Here is a 15624-nt window from a genome sequence, read left to right on the forward strand (position 1 = left end):
TCATTTCAAATATTTTTGTTTCAATTACTGTATGCTCTAACGCTAAATTTTCTAATGCACTTGTTCGCTCAAATAGTATGGTCATTGTCTCGAGTCACAATAAAAGCTGCATATTTCAAATTAATTGTACTATGTACTTGTGTTTAATTACAAGTGCTTGAGTTACTCTATATTCGTCGTAATCGCGTTTGCATCATTGCATCGATGATGCAAAGATAAGGCTCAAGAATCTTAAAAAATGAGACTCACGTATTCGCAGACAAAGAAATGTGTCGCTGATTAGAATTGCAATGTAGAGTGTTGCCTCGTAAGCCCTGACAACCTTCGGCAAGCGATTAGGAAGGCCCTACCATAAAACACAGGTATTTGTTGTAGTTATCCCTTACGGACCTCACATACCTGCAGAACCCAAAGGACAGTATATCGATTTCAAAAGACCCTGGGAAAACTCCGAATCACCTCCACTTCTTTATGTTTATGACAAATACCTCTACTACTTTTATCACCAATTTTTACCAAATCTTTAAACGTCACTATCAATTGAAAAACGAACTTTCTTCCCTTCTTTATATTCCTTACCACACCCCCACTGCTTACGACAATTCTTTGTTTCCCACGAGGCTCAATTTTTGGAAACAGGAAGAAGACAATTACAGCTTACAGCTTGATCCTCTGAGCAACAGCACGCATCAAGCAACTAAGTATACTTTGTTCATTTAAATATTAAATAATTGAATTAAAGAAACACATCAACTCTACGTTTGTCATTAACCCTCCAACGAGTTCTTGAGGCATTAATTTTTCTCGAGAACGCTGAGGCACGTGAGACAGAGATAAAATTCAATCTCAGGCCGACAAAACATAGAGTACAATTAAGGTAGCCCAGGTGTTAGTATCAGCTGATGCATCAGTATTTTAAGTGGACGCGAATGAACTTTCAATGAGGTACAAAGCGTGAAAAGAAGTCTAATCGAAGGCGCATTCGTAGTTTAGCGTTCGAGGTGAACTGTACATCGATCGTGAATAAGCTGCAAGTTCGTTGATAATCAGTGCACTTTCTTCTTTAAATTTTTGTCAATATGCAGTCTTTTTAGTGTTAAGCATTTCACAATTTGAGAGCAATAACGGCTAATTTCGTATAGTGACACATAGGAGATAATATGATTTCACAAAGATAAAACATGCTTGAAAGGAAAAAAGAAAAATGCGCGATAAAAGAGTAACTTTTTTTAATTGCTTTTTCCGCGATTTAGACTGCACACCTGTTGTTTATCACCGATCGGCTTGTTAAACAGGTAGATATGTTTTATATGATTGATAGCACTCGATAAACGATTTTCAGATACAAATATAAATTCTTCGTCTTTCCTAGCATTTTCTCTGTGTACGAAGGTATACACATTATTCTTCCTCGCTAATTGAAGCTAATGAAGCTGTTAATCTTTAGCCCGCCAGCACTAGTCACGTTCAAACGTTTTTAAAAAATTACATATAATTATATCAAGGATATATGCCATATACTCACCAATTATTTGTCAATAAATCCTCTTAACGATTGTTACATCTACAAATTCTTGTATTATCATTTTCTTAGTAAAAATTACGTATCAATCATTTCTTATCACCCTATAAATCAGAGAATGGACGATTTGACTTGAGAAAGAAATAAGTCCATTTTTAAGTAAATTTGTGCACATAATCTTTTCTTAAACAATGCTTATCTTCTCTAAATATGATCTGTCTTCTAGTGCATAGACAATTTCTTCCCAGTAATATGCGCCTAGGAATAATCGATTACGTTTCGAAGGTCACATTCTTTAGACAGATTATTTTTCGTGATATCACGAACAATATTAAATCATAAATGATGACAAAATCGTAATTAATATGAGAAACACATGTAGTAAATCTTCCTCGGGAGTGTTGCTTGCGCATGTGATTCGTAGACAAAAATAACGATAGGGGACAATTCTAGTGTCAATATCTTTTTTATTTAAAAACCGAATCGATAAATAAGAGCATTGCTTAATCAATAATTAAACGGTGTAGACAATTCGATCAAGTAAAATTCCGCATACTTATGCCGCAGTCTAAGCGTGCGTTTATTAAACCAAGAGAGTGGGAGAGATAGGAGCTTTTGTCTCGCCGTTGCGGAGTCCGCGGGTCGCAGTATGGTAACACGCCTCCACGCGCGAGCAAGAAGTCTGTCGGAGACAAGTTCCGTGCTTTTTGGATTTGTGTTGTTGGCCTCTCGTCGGTCGTGGAGCGTGAACTTTGTATGCAGTTCATGACGACGCGTCGCCTTCGACGGAACGCCAGCAACCGTGCCATATAGTGCAGATAAGACGACGTCTAGCGATTAAAGGCAACGTTCTCATAATTTGCCAAGTGTTCGATGTTTATTGAAACCAACTTGTGAATCGGTATGTGCCTTTTGAAGGATTACAAACAAATTCCGTGAATTTTCATTGTTAAGAAATGTGAATGTACGTCCAGTGTTCGCCATCGAGAAAAAAAGAAAAACATATATATAGATATATATATCTGTTCTGCATATTTAAATAGACATCTAACTATTCTAAATTGGAAGATTGTCAGAACACGTGCCACTTGTTAGAAATTTTGAGTTTCTCCGCTATCGCAAGATACGCGGTGCTATTCACTATAATAGCGCGCCAAAGGCTGATAATAGAAACAAACTAGCGACGCGGATGTCTAAAGAGGTCTTTAGATTTAAAATTTTGGCACGCATTCCCAGACACTTACATTTGCATGCTTTGTAAAACAGTGACACCGAAAGTTTTCGTTTGAAACGTCCTCTATTTTCTGTGTAACTTATACGTGTTCATACACGTGACACAGTTTCCTATTTACAATTCAAATTACCGTGGAATGCAAATAGTCGATACATTGATATTACAGTAAAACAGTGTCAATCTTGCTTCACGCGTACTATCAGTATCGATAATGATGACGTTGACAAAGCTGCAATTAAAACGCGATATTGAATGGATGATGCTTCTACATTTAGGATGATCTCATTGCTTCATACATATGAAAGTTTGTAAATATAATTACTGTAGATCGCGTTAACCAGTTTGTACGGGCGTTTATGTACCACCGCTCCTATATGTGCGTCGCGTGTATCGAGCATTCACATGCGTTTCATTATGTCTAGTGCTGATAAACGGAGTCGACCATTAAGAAAATCAAGAGAAAGCGTTGAGAAAGTGAAAAGTCGAATGTGAGAAATTGAAGGATCGATCACAGAAGAAAATGGGCACGAAGGTACTCATCGAGATGCAACAGCAGCTGAGAAACGCCATGTCCAATACAGATAATGCACCGACCAGTACAAAGAAGTTGGATGATCTAGTGGATATCAATAATTCGGTATTTCTAGTCTTCGAGGATATCTCGTACAGTGCCAGACCGTTCATTCTATCCAGAAGTAAGTTTTTCACGTAAAAGGCATTCGTTACGATGGCCGCGATTGAGTAACTTTCTCGTGTAACGAGTACGCGACTTTCGTAAGGAATTTCGCTATCAGTAAACGAAATATAGGCATACTTGAAACGAGATACATATTTTTGGAGATTCCATTTACCAAGAGCCTTATCCGAATTCCTTATCGCAGTATGTATTCAATCCGTTCGATAGGCAACTTTATTTATTAGCCAGGAGTATATACTGACGCTTAGTTGTACAAGCTTGCATTTATTGACGCGATAACTGGGTTTATTTTGAGCTCGTGGACCTCGGTAGCGGAACAATGCTCTTTAAAATAGTCTGACCGAAAAAAAAAACGAAAAATGTGGCAGCATTCGTTTTTTCTTAATATAGGGACTGCTCTGTGGAACAGTGATTATGAATACGATAAAAGTCCTGCTTATCTGAATGTCTAAGAATTTGCTTGAAAATATAAATATAGACCGTGTGCACAATCGAACCCTTCCCAGTTGTCTGTGTGCTTCTGTATGAGTACGCACGTGTACACCATCCGTATGAGTTTATTAACCCTGAAACGGTTAATAAGTACAGAAGACGACGGGGCAGTGTCACTGCGACTAGGGAACAAACATCTTCAATACTGTCTTTAAAAACTATAACGGCGCGGAGACTGGAGACGTCCCTGACAAATTCAATAAGGCCTTTGTGAGATAGTCAACAAGAAGCGCATCTTCTCTCTTATCCTAATGGTGCTCTTTACCTTCTTTGCACACAGAGAATTTTTTATCAAACGCGCTGTACCCTCTTATAGAGCGATGCATAATTATTTCCTTTGGTGTTTGTTCTTTCTCCCATGACTGCTAATCATTATGCTCCTCACTTTATATCCGGTAGCTTTAATTTATTTGTACATTTGACTAAGCTTCTGTTTCGTAAGCATTGAAACGCGATATGATGCAGATCGTATGATCAAACAAACACAGGACGGTAGTGGCCAGCTATCAATTGCTCACGTACCTTAATTATTAACTGGACGATTAATTATACGTAAAAAATATGTAATTTTTATCGTTTTCAAAGAGACACGCGAGTTAACGTGAATCGAATTGGTATTTACGGTTGTCAATGTCATCGATGATTCATGCATAATTATCTGATTTTTCATTAAATTCTGTTTTGATCGTATCTCTTCTTTACGCGAGAGATTTAACTTCTCTGTTAAAATTTTATGAAGTGAACGATTTCAATGTTTTCAAGCAATGCAAGGCGAACGCACCGGTATCGCAAAGTGAAAGTATGGAGCGTGTAGTAATATTTAAGTAAATTATAAAACTACGAGTTCCAGCCTATTGCAGATCGTATTTGACGGAATCTAATTGTACTATCTTTCTCTAATTGTTTCTCTTGGATGTTTTACAATAAAGTAAACTCATAGCAAACATTCCTGTTTCTCGTTAGTTTCCCTTTAAATGTTTCGCTTTAATTTTCTCCCTCCTTCGGAACACGGATCCTCTTCCCTTCAGCTACAATCCCCTTTTTGAAGCCTTTGGGGATGAGAGCAAATCCCAGACGTAGGGTGTTGAAAACTATAAGCTAGCTTCATATACTATAAACATAAACGCGCAAATCGAAGGTGTAGTTTAAAACGAAAGTCGAGAATACGTAAACTGCTTCTGGCAGTTCAGCTTTCGCTCATAAAATGACTCATGAATTTTTTTATTTGGAGATAAATGTTGTTTAGCTATCATTTAAGGATGTATTGGCTATACAGTCAATCCCAAAAGTTTATGTACCTTAGAAAAACGCATTTCCTATAATTAAAAAGAAATCAGACGTCGGAAGAATAATGCTAATAATAAATAGCTACGTGCTAAAAAGTATAGAAGGAAATATCCAATTAAGTATTGACGCTGACGAAAATTTTTTTTTTCAAAATTGCGAAAAATGCTTCAAATAAAAGTTGTTTTCCTTCTAACTTCGATATTTAACGAGTTACGTATGATTATTTGGCATTTTATTGATGTTGACAAAATCCGACCATCCCAGCGTCGAAACGGCGAACTTTTGGCAAAAAATTTCATTTTTCCTTAATTACTCCTAAACCGTTGAATCTACGGGAAAATTGTATANTATTAGCAATGTTCTTTCGACGTCTGATTTCTTTTTAAAAAATGCGTTTCTAAAGTGCATAAACTTTTGGGATTGACTGTATAGCCAATACATCCTTAATAGACCATGTGGAAAGCGTTGACGCGGTCATCTGTTTCAGAAAAGACCGAACTACTAAAAAATATCAGCGGCGAATTCAGACCCGGCGAACTCTCGGCAATTATGGGACTGTCCGGTGCTGGAAAATCCACGTTAATGGATGTTCTAGCTGGTTTCACGTTAGTAGATATACTAGTTTTTACTTACATCACGTTATCATTCTCTATCTACTAGTTATACAATTAAACTGTTCGTATTGTACATTGAACAATTCATTCTAAATGTTTAGAGACACCAGTGCATAAGCCATGTTAGATTAGCTCGCTATTATTTTATTTTGTTAATTCGATTGACAGCATGTAATTATAAATTGTGAGAATTCGAGTTTTGAACTTATGATTACTGGAAATATCGTATATCTTTGACCTATAGTGATCTTGCCGCGATCCTAAACTCAAGTATTAGCAATCGAAGATAACGTTCGACAAAATTGGAATCTTGAATGATAAAGTTCCGATGAAAATGGTTTTAAACCTTACTTTGTAAGACGTTCCGAAATAACGTAATCAAACGGCTCGCAAGTTGTATAAATGTGGCAGCTGAACAAATGAGATTAGAAGAGGGCTTGGATAAGAAATCCATGCGTCGATACGCGTCCAGGTTTCAAACAGGTGTACCTTATCTCACTAATTGTAATTGCACTGTTAATCCCTGTATTTCAAATTATCTAATTACGAAATAAATAAATATTATTACTGTTCATCACATATTATTTATTCTAAGTACATATGGTATTAATTAAATTGGATAAAGTTTTCGTGGAAGTTGTTTGCGAAAATGGTGTGACTGTAGCAATCAAAATGTGATTACGGTATTCTTTTTCACTGTTCGATTAAACTAAACGGACAGCCTGCATTTCCATTGCGCGGACATCAGAGTGCAATAATTGCGACGTTCGCTGGTGAAAATATAGTTATCGCCGATAAACCTGCATGACCAGAGAAATGTTTTAAATTATAAATGAATGATAAACGCTATTCGCAGCAACTCTCATTGCGTGCAATTACATTCCGTTTTATACGTAGCTAATTTCCTCGAATAGTTCAGCGCATTTACTTTGTTTCTTCAATTAATAAAAAATTAAAAACGGTGCGAATATCTTGCCAACTTATTTTTAATTCACTGTTATTATCGAATATTTTTCTCTTCTAATCTAGTTAATTAAAAAAAAAAATCGTATCTGATAAACCATTCTGCACAGTATGGGATATCTTAGGTGATTCTCTACTTTGTGCAATATCTTAAGTAGGTTGATTGAACGCGCTCTAAATTAACCATTGTGGTTTATCGGGCCACTTGCAAGTGCGTTCAAGTAATCAGAGCAAATGAGCACATTTGCCTATGCACGTTTCTCGATAGTTTTCGTTACAGAGATAAAATGGTTGTGTCTTCTAAATAAATCTAGCTAACTAGACTAAATACCTACTAACGAGAATTAGAACAATGAGGATGAATATGATTTGTTTTTCAGAACGGCTGGTGTAACCGGGAATATAATGGTCAATTCGAAAGCTAGGAATCTCAATGAATTTCGACAGCTGTCCGCGTATATAATGCAAAACGATAATTTGCAGCCGCTGTTAACCGTTCAAGAAGCTATGAACGTCGCTGCTGAATTGAAACTTACCATGAGTCACAGAGAAAAAAAACAGAAGGTACAAATAATTTTGTTATTAGCTGTTTAACTTACATTGTTTCTACGCTATTATTCTGTAAGTAGCTCGGGAGTTATTTGTGCTAACCCACAACGCTCAAAATAATTGAAAAATTACTTGTTAAAGTGGCTTGTATTGACTATAGCTCAATCGTAGTTAAGTGGGTACTCAAGGTCAATGGAGAATAGCTTTTTATTTCTTACGATCAATTTAATTTCGTGTTTTTCGATACACCAGCCGTGTACGATTTCAGATCGATCATCTCTTAATCACGATGAATCTTGACACATCGCGGCACACGCTCACGGGGAAGCTCAGCGGCGGAGAAAGGAAAAGGCTGGCTATTGCATTAGAATTAATAAACAGTCCTCCGATTCTGCTCCTCGACGAGCCAACTAGGTATCTATTCAACGCTTCGTCCAACAACCCCAACATAAATAATCTCTTAGTAAAAAGAAGATATAACAATTACTATGATATAATTGGATGCTTGTTATAGCGGACTGGACAGCGTCACTTCGAAGTACTGTATAACGTTGCTGAAGCAACTGGCAAAGGCGGGGCAAACAGTGATTTGCTCTATTCATCAGCCTAGCGCGTCGCTCTTGAATATGGTCGATCACCTTTATGTGGTGGCGGACGGAAGTTGTGTCTACAACGGTAGCACGCAGAATTTAGTGCCTTATTTGAGCAGCCTCGGCCTGCAGTGTCCGACACACTATAATCCCGCAGACTATTGTAAGTAACTGCTCGTAAGTAAATGGAAATTGGCCGTTCTTAAACATCCGTGTCACTTCCGTTGATAATTTATAACGATGTCTGTGAATGAAGCGGTGTAATTTAAGGAGTCGGTATCGCGCTCGAATAAAGAAAAAGAGATTCTTTCTTTAACAGTGTTGGAAATCTGCAACGGAGATTACGGCAAACACGTACCGGAGATGGTCGTTGCCATCGAGAATGGGAAAAATAACTCATGGAGGTCGACAAGCAATGTAACCGCCGTCAATTGCCAAGAGGAAGTGATCGCTTTGAACGTGACGGCATCGTTTCAGGCGCTCCGGCAACGTTTTCCGATGGAGATACAGAACGTGAGCGGTAGACGCGAGAAGACCGCTGACTATGCCACCAATTTTTGGAAACAACTAGTCATACTCCTTAAAAGGAACGCTATCAGGCTCTCCAGGGATAAGGTAATGGAGAGCTTGTTTCTGAAAATCTCGATCATAATGTAAATACAACTTGTTCTCGCATTAAGTTGAATCATATATTCAGGTGTAAAATCGCTTTACTTTGATATAGAGGGCAAAATGTTTGCTCGTAAGAATTAATGGAATAGTATTAACAGATTTATGTGATTCTTGTATATATTATACTCGTTACATGTGTGTATCGACACGTTCTGCATGAATAAAAATAGATGCCTAGCTAGCCGGACTGTATCGGATACGGAAATATGAAATATTGATAAAGCGGGATAGTAAATTATTGAAGCACGACATTTATTAAGTAATAGCACCTTCGAAAAGATGCTCCGTAACGTTCCTATTCTGACTTGTATTGTTTTTATTTGGCTCGAATATCAAATAGGAGTTATTCCCGTGAATTATATTCGATTACTGGAAGCACGTCGATGAACAGGTAAAACTTGTGTAATGTTTGTAAAGAAATGCGATACGTGAAGAAGCTGTGCTCAGCAACTGGTAGTGCGGCCGCAGGGATAGTTGACCTTGTTCAGAGCATGATATTTCAGTGGTTTGCGCAAGGTGTAACGGATATATTTACAATATTATAAAATTAATATTTTTTAATATCTCCGACATCGAATTCGTTTCATACAATTTTATCCCCAGGTATTAACGTTTACAAGACTTTCGATGCATTTTGTAATCGCCCTGCTCGTCGGCGTGATCTACTTCAAAGTTGGCCAGGACGCTGTGTACGTGTTGGATAACTTCAACCTTCTATTTTTTAATATAATGTTCCTCATGTTCAGCGCATTTAGTGCAACGGTGACAACATGTAAGTCGAAATTACTTAAATTAACGTGCTGTTCACGAGATCAAGTGCACGTAATAACATTAGAATTTATAATGATGCAGTTCCCTCGGAGTTACCGGTGATCATGCGGGAGCACTTCAATCGCTGGTATAAGTTACACTCGTTCTATCTCGCCAATAAGTTGGCCGACATTCCCATTCAGTTCACAGCTATTTCGTCGTACATTCTCATCGTATATTACATGAGCGATCAACTCTTGGAACTCCATCGATTTTGTCTCTATACCTTAATGTGTTTCGCGATCAGCATGGTGGCACAAATGTTCGGCCTTCTGGTTGGAACTGGAATGAAAATCCAGGTTCGTCTGAAGATACATCAAAACGATTGTGTGATTGTTTTATTTCGTTTCTCCCGTTTTAGCACGGTATGATATTTGGACCGTTCGTGATCCTCCCGTTCTTAATATTTAGTGGATTCTTCGTACAATTCAGAGACGCTCATCCGTACTTACGATGGCTGTTCCATTTGTCTTTTCTTAAGTATGGTTTCGAGGGTGTGATGATCGCTATTTACGGGTAAATATGCACAGAATAATTGATTGGGCAGATTAATATAAGTGAAGTTCTAGTAATAACGCGAGATCTTATAATTCTAGTTACGACAGACCAAAGCTTTCATGCTCAGACGTTTATTGCCATTTCGCTATACCAGAGACATTGTTAAACGCCGTCGACATGAAACAGGCTAATTACTGGTTCTGTTTAGTCGTGTTACTCTGTCTGTATATAATGTTGGACATTGGAACGTACACATTACTCAAATTGAGGCTGGAGAAACGTGTATAAAGAAAGAAGAAATTCGGAATCATGAGTGAGATTCTAAACGGAAACATTTTTATTCTATTCGTGCTGTGTTCAGTGTAAATAGAACAGTACAAAATGAATCATTATTGAAGACTGACTTCTAAAACATTCTGCAAAAGTAAAAGGAAACAATTCTTTTGTACAGAGTGTTTACTATAAAGAAAGAATAATGAAATTATATATGCATTTATTGACATTTTATTAAATGAATAATGCTTCATTTGTATAGAAATAATGATGCCGTCATCACGAGATTATGGTATTGATGATATCCTTCCGATGCTGCGTTTCGTTCCCAACGATAACTGCGCGGATGTTTTGTATAAATTACGTGACATGAAACGCGATGTGCATAAATACATATCATCTATTAAAGTCTAATGAAATGCAGTTTCGTACATCTATCTTTATAAATCGGGATATGTAAAGGTATTAATGAAGGAAGAAAACGTGTTATACAACAATCTGTTATTAAAGAAATTAACACGTTTCTTGCTTATTAAAAATCTAGCATTAGACAATGCAAGAAATGAAACATCAAAAAACCAAATACGTGAGTTGTTGTTAGATCATTTCTAAGTCACGCGATGTTTAAATTTTATATGTGATTTTTATTCCCAATGAATATGTACAACTGAATATTGTTCAGCGTTGATGAAAATAAATTCCAATGCTGTTGAGTGTAAGCATGTTACTTCTATTTCCATCATAACGATCCCTCCTAACAAATTAAAAATCGCCTCCTACGTGGAGACGATCCTCCGCATCAAGAAGCGAGAAAGAGAAATGGCACCAACACATATCGGTAGTGGAAAAACGCCTTAGAGTCTAAAATCTGACTCCTGCCCGTAGGTCCTAGTGATAAGTATCCGGGCAGGAAGTCCAGTTATGTTGGAGCGGGTGAGATTTTTTGTATTTTTTGTCGATGCGGTGCACTGCTCCGACGATGTGTTCCATACGGAGAGCGCTCACCGCTACTTATAGGACGTGAAAGTATACACCTTCTTAAAAAAAAACAATTATTGTTATCTGACGTTCCCTTCTTTTAGATTTCTAAGTGCATTTCAAATGCACATGTAGCGAGTAATTAATTCTTGCAAAAGATGAAATACTCAACTGAACTAACTTTTCCATTCAAGGCCGAACGCGAACAGATACGATATTGTGCGCAGCGAGAAAGTTATAACGTCACTACATCGGCCAGTTAAACGGCAATCGTCTGCCGCGAACGGCGAATTCGTTCACATCGCAGTAGTAAGCAAGCAAAGCGCGTGTTGAAAATACTTCTATCTCGTCCAAAGATATACGAATACGAATAAACGAAGAACAAAATAACATAGAAATCACGAGTTATCATTAATTAACTGAACGCTATCGTTGAAATCTGTTTATACAGTGAATAATGTGTATTTTGACTTTTTATCGAAAGAGTGCTTTTGTAGTGCGCGAAACATAAAAAATATTGACACTGTCTCACAGTGTATCGATTGATCCATAGATCAATGCATCTATTTTTGATAATTTTACCTTTTAAAACATTCCGGAATTTTAATTTTCTGAAAACGTGACGACGTTTTAAGTGCAATGTTGACAGCGTGTATTCTTGACAGGAAGTTAGTAGAGAAAATTCTGTAAGTCAGTAGATTATGCCGAAGTGCAAACTTCTGATGACTATATGGGCTGCGTGTGTGATAACGTAGTGCAGCGAAGATAAATGCTTAGTCTCGTAGAGTAAATTCCAGTGGTTTACCTCGACGATTGGTTTAAGTAGTTAAGAGGCGGTGAGCGTTGAAATTTGATATGGACGCGTACCGCAACGACGACGCTATTGTCGTTCCAGCTGTGAGAACCGATGAAGATGAGTGCACGATTCGATTAAGGGAGAATCAGGATTTTTTTAACGGAGACGTCGAAGCGATTACCAGGATGCACGTTGAGTTCGACGATCTCTCGTACACCGTCTCGCCCACTAAAGGTGAGTGAACGCACTTTCATCTGCGCTTCCACTTGTATTTTATAGAAGCAACAGAACAGTTTTGAAGTATTTCTTGAGATAAAACGTCGATATAGATCAAACAATACAGTATCGATTTATTGAAAAATCAAATGAAAAACAAAGAAAGAAGAAAGACTCTTGATTTTGATAAAATTTGATAGTATGTACTTGTTGCATTCGAATAATATTTCGTAACAAGTTGTTTCATTTATCTCCGTAGATTATTTGCGTAGCGTACAAGCTGTCAATAAAAATTGACTTTGACTTATGATTGGCGATAACGTGATCGGATTGATCATATGAATGTAATACCGTACTGGTATTGAAAATAACGCTTGCAGAATATTTAGGTCGAAGTTGATAGGTGTTAGATAAGATTGAGGGCATACACGTTGTGTTGTGATTTCATTCATAATTCAGATTTTCGTCTGGTCTCGAATCTTGGTATTTTTACAGCAAAGTCGAAAAGAGTATTAGAGAACGTGACAGGATGTTTTCGTCCTGAGAGATTGACGGTGATCGTCGGTCCTTCCGGTGCCGGAAAAACCACGCTGCTTCGAATTGTATCCACCTTGAAGACGAATAACGTCAAAGGCACGATCACTGTTAACGGGAAGGAATGGAACCGCAATGTATTTCGGAAGAAAACTTGTTTCCTACCGCAAGAGTTCGAGCTCTCGCCTCTGCTCACTGTCCGTGAAACGCTGCACATTGCGACGCGTTTAAAAGTTCAAGGCGCCCGTGAACCTCGCGCCTTCTCCTTCATCGTACGTTCGACATGTAAATTCGCTACATCAAATCGTTGAGAGACAATAACATAAAGTAATCGCTTGCCACAACGCAAAATTAGATTATACATTTAGATAACGCGCGGTTCAAAGTTTCAACTAACATTGTGCGAGTAAGGATGAAATCATGAAATGGATGATTCAAATTTTGCGAGAAGTGGAAATAAAAAAAATTAAAGGCTCAAGGAACGAACTGAATAAAAGAAATTTCTTATTTCTTCAGGTATCAGAGATAGCGGAGAATTTAAATTTGACAAACTGCTTGGGTACTTTGGTAGAGAATTTAAGCGGTGGAGAACGGAAAAGATTGTCGATCGGCATTGAAATAGTTACGAGACCGTCCGTTTTGTTGCTCGATGAGCCGACCAGTGGCCTCGACAGTGCGTCGTCGAATCAGGTCCATAACAATGATTAACAAATTCTCACTTGTTACTTTGCATAAATTCTAAGGAAGAGGATAGATCTAGAATATGATGATATACCCCGAATAGGTAATTGGATTGCTGCATAAAATAGCGAGAGGCGGGTGCACTGTTGCTTGTGCAATTCATCAACCCAGCAGTCGCATGATATCGCAATTCGACGATTTGTTAATTATACACAAGGGAACGTCGTATTATTGCGGGGCTTGGGACGACGTTTATAATACCTTCAAGGATGCGGGCTACGTGTGCCCGCGATTTTACAATTTATCCGAGTTTGGTAAATCAATATCAATCTCTCGTTTATTAAAGTATGATATTTAAAGTGATTATAAATTCTGTATTTCAGTCTTGGAAGTGGTGACAGGAGAAAGGGGAGGAGACCTGATAAATTTGTACAAAATTAGTCGTGCCAGATATTCGAATTGGAAAACGCAGTTTCGGCATTCTAACATAGGTACGCATGTTTTAACTTGCAATAATCTTTATATCGAACATGAAAGTATAACGTATTATTTTAGGAACAGAAGTTGTATCAAAATTGGATAATTTTAACACGAAGTCGAAGTCGTCGTCCATCTGGGAAGAACAGAAGGTTTTGTTAATGAGAGCATTCATTACTATCAAACGGGACAATGTGAGTAATTCAAGACTTTGATTCGATCAAATCAGACTTTGCTTCGTTTTTAATTTGCTTGCAGACTTTGACAAAGCTGAGATTTGCTGCACACGTGGTAGTAGCTTTTCTACTAGGTGTAGTGTTTTACGATTCTGGAACGAATGCTAATCGAATTAACAGCAACATAGCTTGTATATTTTTCGTTCTACTGTTCTTGTATTTTTCGAATTCCATGCCGGCTGTGCAAATGTGTAAGTCAGCGCTTTGTTGGCATTCAAAGTCTAAACTGTTGAGAGTCTATAAGAAGATTAATCGTAGAAAAATCTATATTATCGTAAATAATCGATTTGTTCTCAGTTCCGACAGAAGCTGCCGTTTTCTTACGAGAATACTTAAACAACTGGTACCGCTTGAGATCCTACTTCTCTGTAAAAATTATATCGGACTTGCCATTGCAAGTAGGTGTTTATACTGATGAACGATAATTGAAGTTTATTATGTTGTTTTTTTAAAGATCTTTTTTCACAGATTCTTGCACCCTCGGTATTCATCCTTATCACGTATTGCATGACTGGTCAACCGATGGAGTGCGACAGGTTTCTACGTACTTGGCTGATTTGCGTTTTAACGACGATCCTTGGACAATCATCGGGAATGCTCGTCGGCGTGGCATTCAATACACACGTAATAAAAACAAAGTCAAAACGCGTTGCATATGTTGATCGGCGTAGAATCATAATGCTAGTTGCATTGAAAACGTCTTATGCAACGCATCAGCATATCGACTAAACTCATGACGAATTCAAATGATTAAAGACGGCATTGAGTAGAATCTGACGAAGCCTATTGGTACTTTCAGTTAGGAGTTTTCCTGATTCCCGCGGTCAATATGCCGATAATACTGTTCGCCGGATTCTTTCTGAAATTCAGCGAAGTGACGCCATTCCTTCGACCTCTGTGCTCCATTAGTTTCTTTAGGTACATGCATATTTCTTTTATAAATGAAACAAAGGAAATTCTTTTAAATTTTATTGCCGTAGGTATGCGTTCGAAGGTATTCTGCAGGCAATTTACGATGGAGACAGGGAGAAATTGCAATGTCACGAAGACTACTGCCATTTACGTTCACCTAAACAAATCTTGGAATCTATGGACATGCCCACGATTCCTTATTACACGACTGTGTTAGCTTTATGTATATGGATAACATGTTTACAGATTTCCACGTACCTGGTACTTAAATGGAAAGCATATATAGCCAAAAGATAAAATATTTATACATTTTTACAAATATAACGCTTATATAATAATTAACCCTTTTGCTACGGCAGTCCGCACTGCGGAGTACCTCCCCATAGAACTGAGACTGCTCTGTAATTATCATTGCCTCAAATAAAATTTATAGACAGAGAGAATAAATAAAATTCTACAAATAACAGTAAAAAACAGTTGCACTTATTATGTGACTACCTAAAAACGGTTTAAAACGGGTCAAACGGACCGAAACAGGGCAAACTGGTCGAATTGGTATTATTCCGGCCCGAAACATAATAAGATAATAATTG

At 37.6% G+C, this 15624-nt stretch overlaps 2 protein-coding genes and 1 long non-coding RNA gene across 9 annotated transcripts; 2 read left to right on the forward strand and 1 right to left on the reverse strand.

Annotated features, from left to right (window-relative positions):
- The first annotated feature begins 2152 nt into the window (after window positions 1-2152).
- On the forward strand, window positions 2153-10920 carry LOC108628464 (ATP-binding cassette sub-family G member 4). Of its 5 annotated transcripts, none has more exons than XM_018030396.2 (11): window positions 2153-2423; window positions 3179-3451; window positions 5720-5837; window positions 7190-7373; window positions 7627-7772; window positions 7873-8111; window positions 8268-8563; window positions 9224-9392; window positions 9473-9729; window positions 9792-9946; window positions 10027-10216. In XM_018030396.2, the coding sequence occupies exons 2-11, from the start codon at window positions 3277-3279 to the stop codon at window positions 10214-10216; spliced, it is 1929 nt and encodes a 642-aa protein (XP_017885885.1). In that variant the 5' UTR covers window positions 2153-2423; window positions 3179-3276. The 5 variants fall into 5 exon arrangements, with proteins under 5 accessions (XP_017885885.1, XP_026672321.1, XP_017885886.1 ...); XM_026816520.1 differs by lacking the exon at window positions 2153-2423 and adding an exon at window positions 2567-2723; XM_018030397.2 differs by lacking the exon at window positions 2153-2423 and having other exon boundaries at window positions 3277-3451; window positions 10027-10920.
- LOC113464767 (uncharacterized) lies at window positions 10825-11430 on the reverse strand. 2 transcript variants are annotated; one of them, XR_003389620.1, is made up of 2 exons: window positions 11361-11430; window positions 10825-11238 (listed from the first exon to the last, which is right to left on the reverse strand). It is a non-coding gene; the product is annotated as an uncharacterized LOC113464767 (long non-coding RNA). The 2 variants fall into 2 exon arrangements; XR_003389621.1 differs by having other exon boundaries at window positions 11352-11416.
- Window positions 11431-11462: 32 nt separating this feature from the next.
- LOC108628437 (ATP-binding cassette sub-family G member 4) lies at window positions 11463-15474 on the forward strand. Of its 2 annotated transcripts, none has more exons than XM_026816522.1 (11): window positions 11463-12209; window positions 12687-12997; window positions 13242-13415; window positions 13510-13720; window positions 13790-13897; window positions 13968-14077; window positions 14142-14310; window positions 14417-14517; window positions 14588-14743; window positions 14919-15037; window positions 15100-15474. In XM_026816522.1, exons 1-11 carry the CDS (start codon window positions 12035-12037, stop codon window positions 15326-15328), a joined length of 1863 nt encoding a protein of 620 aa, XP_026672323.1. In that variant the 5' UTR covers window positions 11463-12034; the 3' UTR covers window positions 15329-15474. The 2 variants fall into 2 exon arrangements, with proteins under 2 accessions (XP_026672323.1, XP_017885835.1); XM_018030346.2 differs by having other exon boundaries at window positions 11464-12209; window positions 13962-14077.
- The last annotated feature ends 150 nt before the right edge of the window (window positions 15475-15624 follow it).

The sequence above is a fragment of the Ceratina calcarata genome, unplaced genomic scaffold, assembly GCF_001652005.2.
Source record: "Ceratina calcarata isolate Rehan_Ccalc_2016 unplaced genomic scaffold, ASM165200v1 scaffold525.2, whole genome shotgun sequence".
NCBI lineage: Eukaryota > Metazoa > Arthropoda > Insecta > Hymenoptera > Apidae > Ceratina > Ceratina calcarata.

Coding starts and splice junctions, on each gene's coding strand:
- LOC108628437 (XM_018030346.2), top strand. CDS start 12,035: ATGGACGCGTACCGCAACGACGACGCTATTGTCGTTCCAGCTGTGAGA. Junction 14,311..14,416: donor CATGCCGGCTGTGCAAATGT/GTAAGTCAGCGC, acceptor ATTTGTTCTCAG/TTCCGACAGAAGCTGCCGTT. Junction 14,518..14,587: donor TATCGGACTTGCCATTGCAA/GTAGGTGTTTAT, acceptor CTTTTTTCACAG/ATTCTTGCACCCTCGGTATT.
- LOC108628464 (XM_018030396.2), top strand. CDS start 3,277: ATGGGCACGAAGGTACTCATCGAGATGCAACAGCAGCTGAGAAACGCC. Junction 5,838..7,189: donor GATGTTCTAGCTGGTTTCAC/GTTAGTAGATAT, acceptor TTTGTTTTTCAG/AACGGCTGGTGTAACCGGGA. Junction 9,393..9,472: donor TAGTGCAACGGTGACAACAT/GTAAGTCGAAAT, acceptor ATAATGATGCAG/TTCCCTCGGAGTTACCGGTG.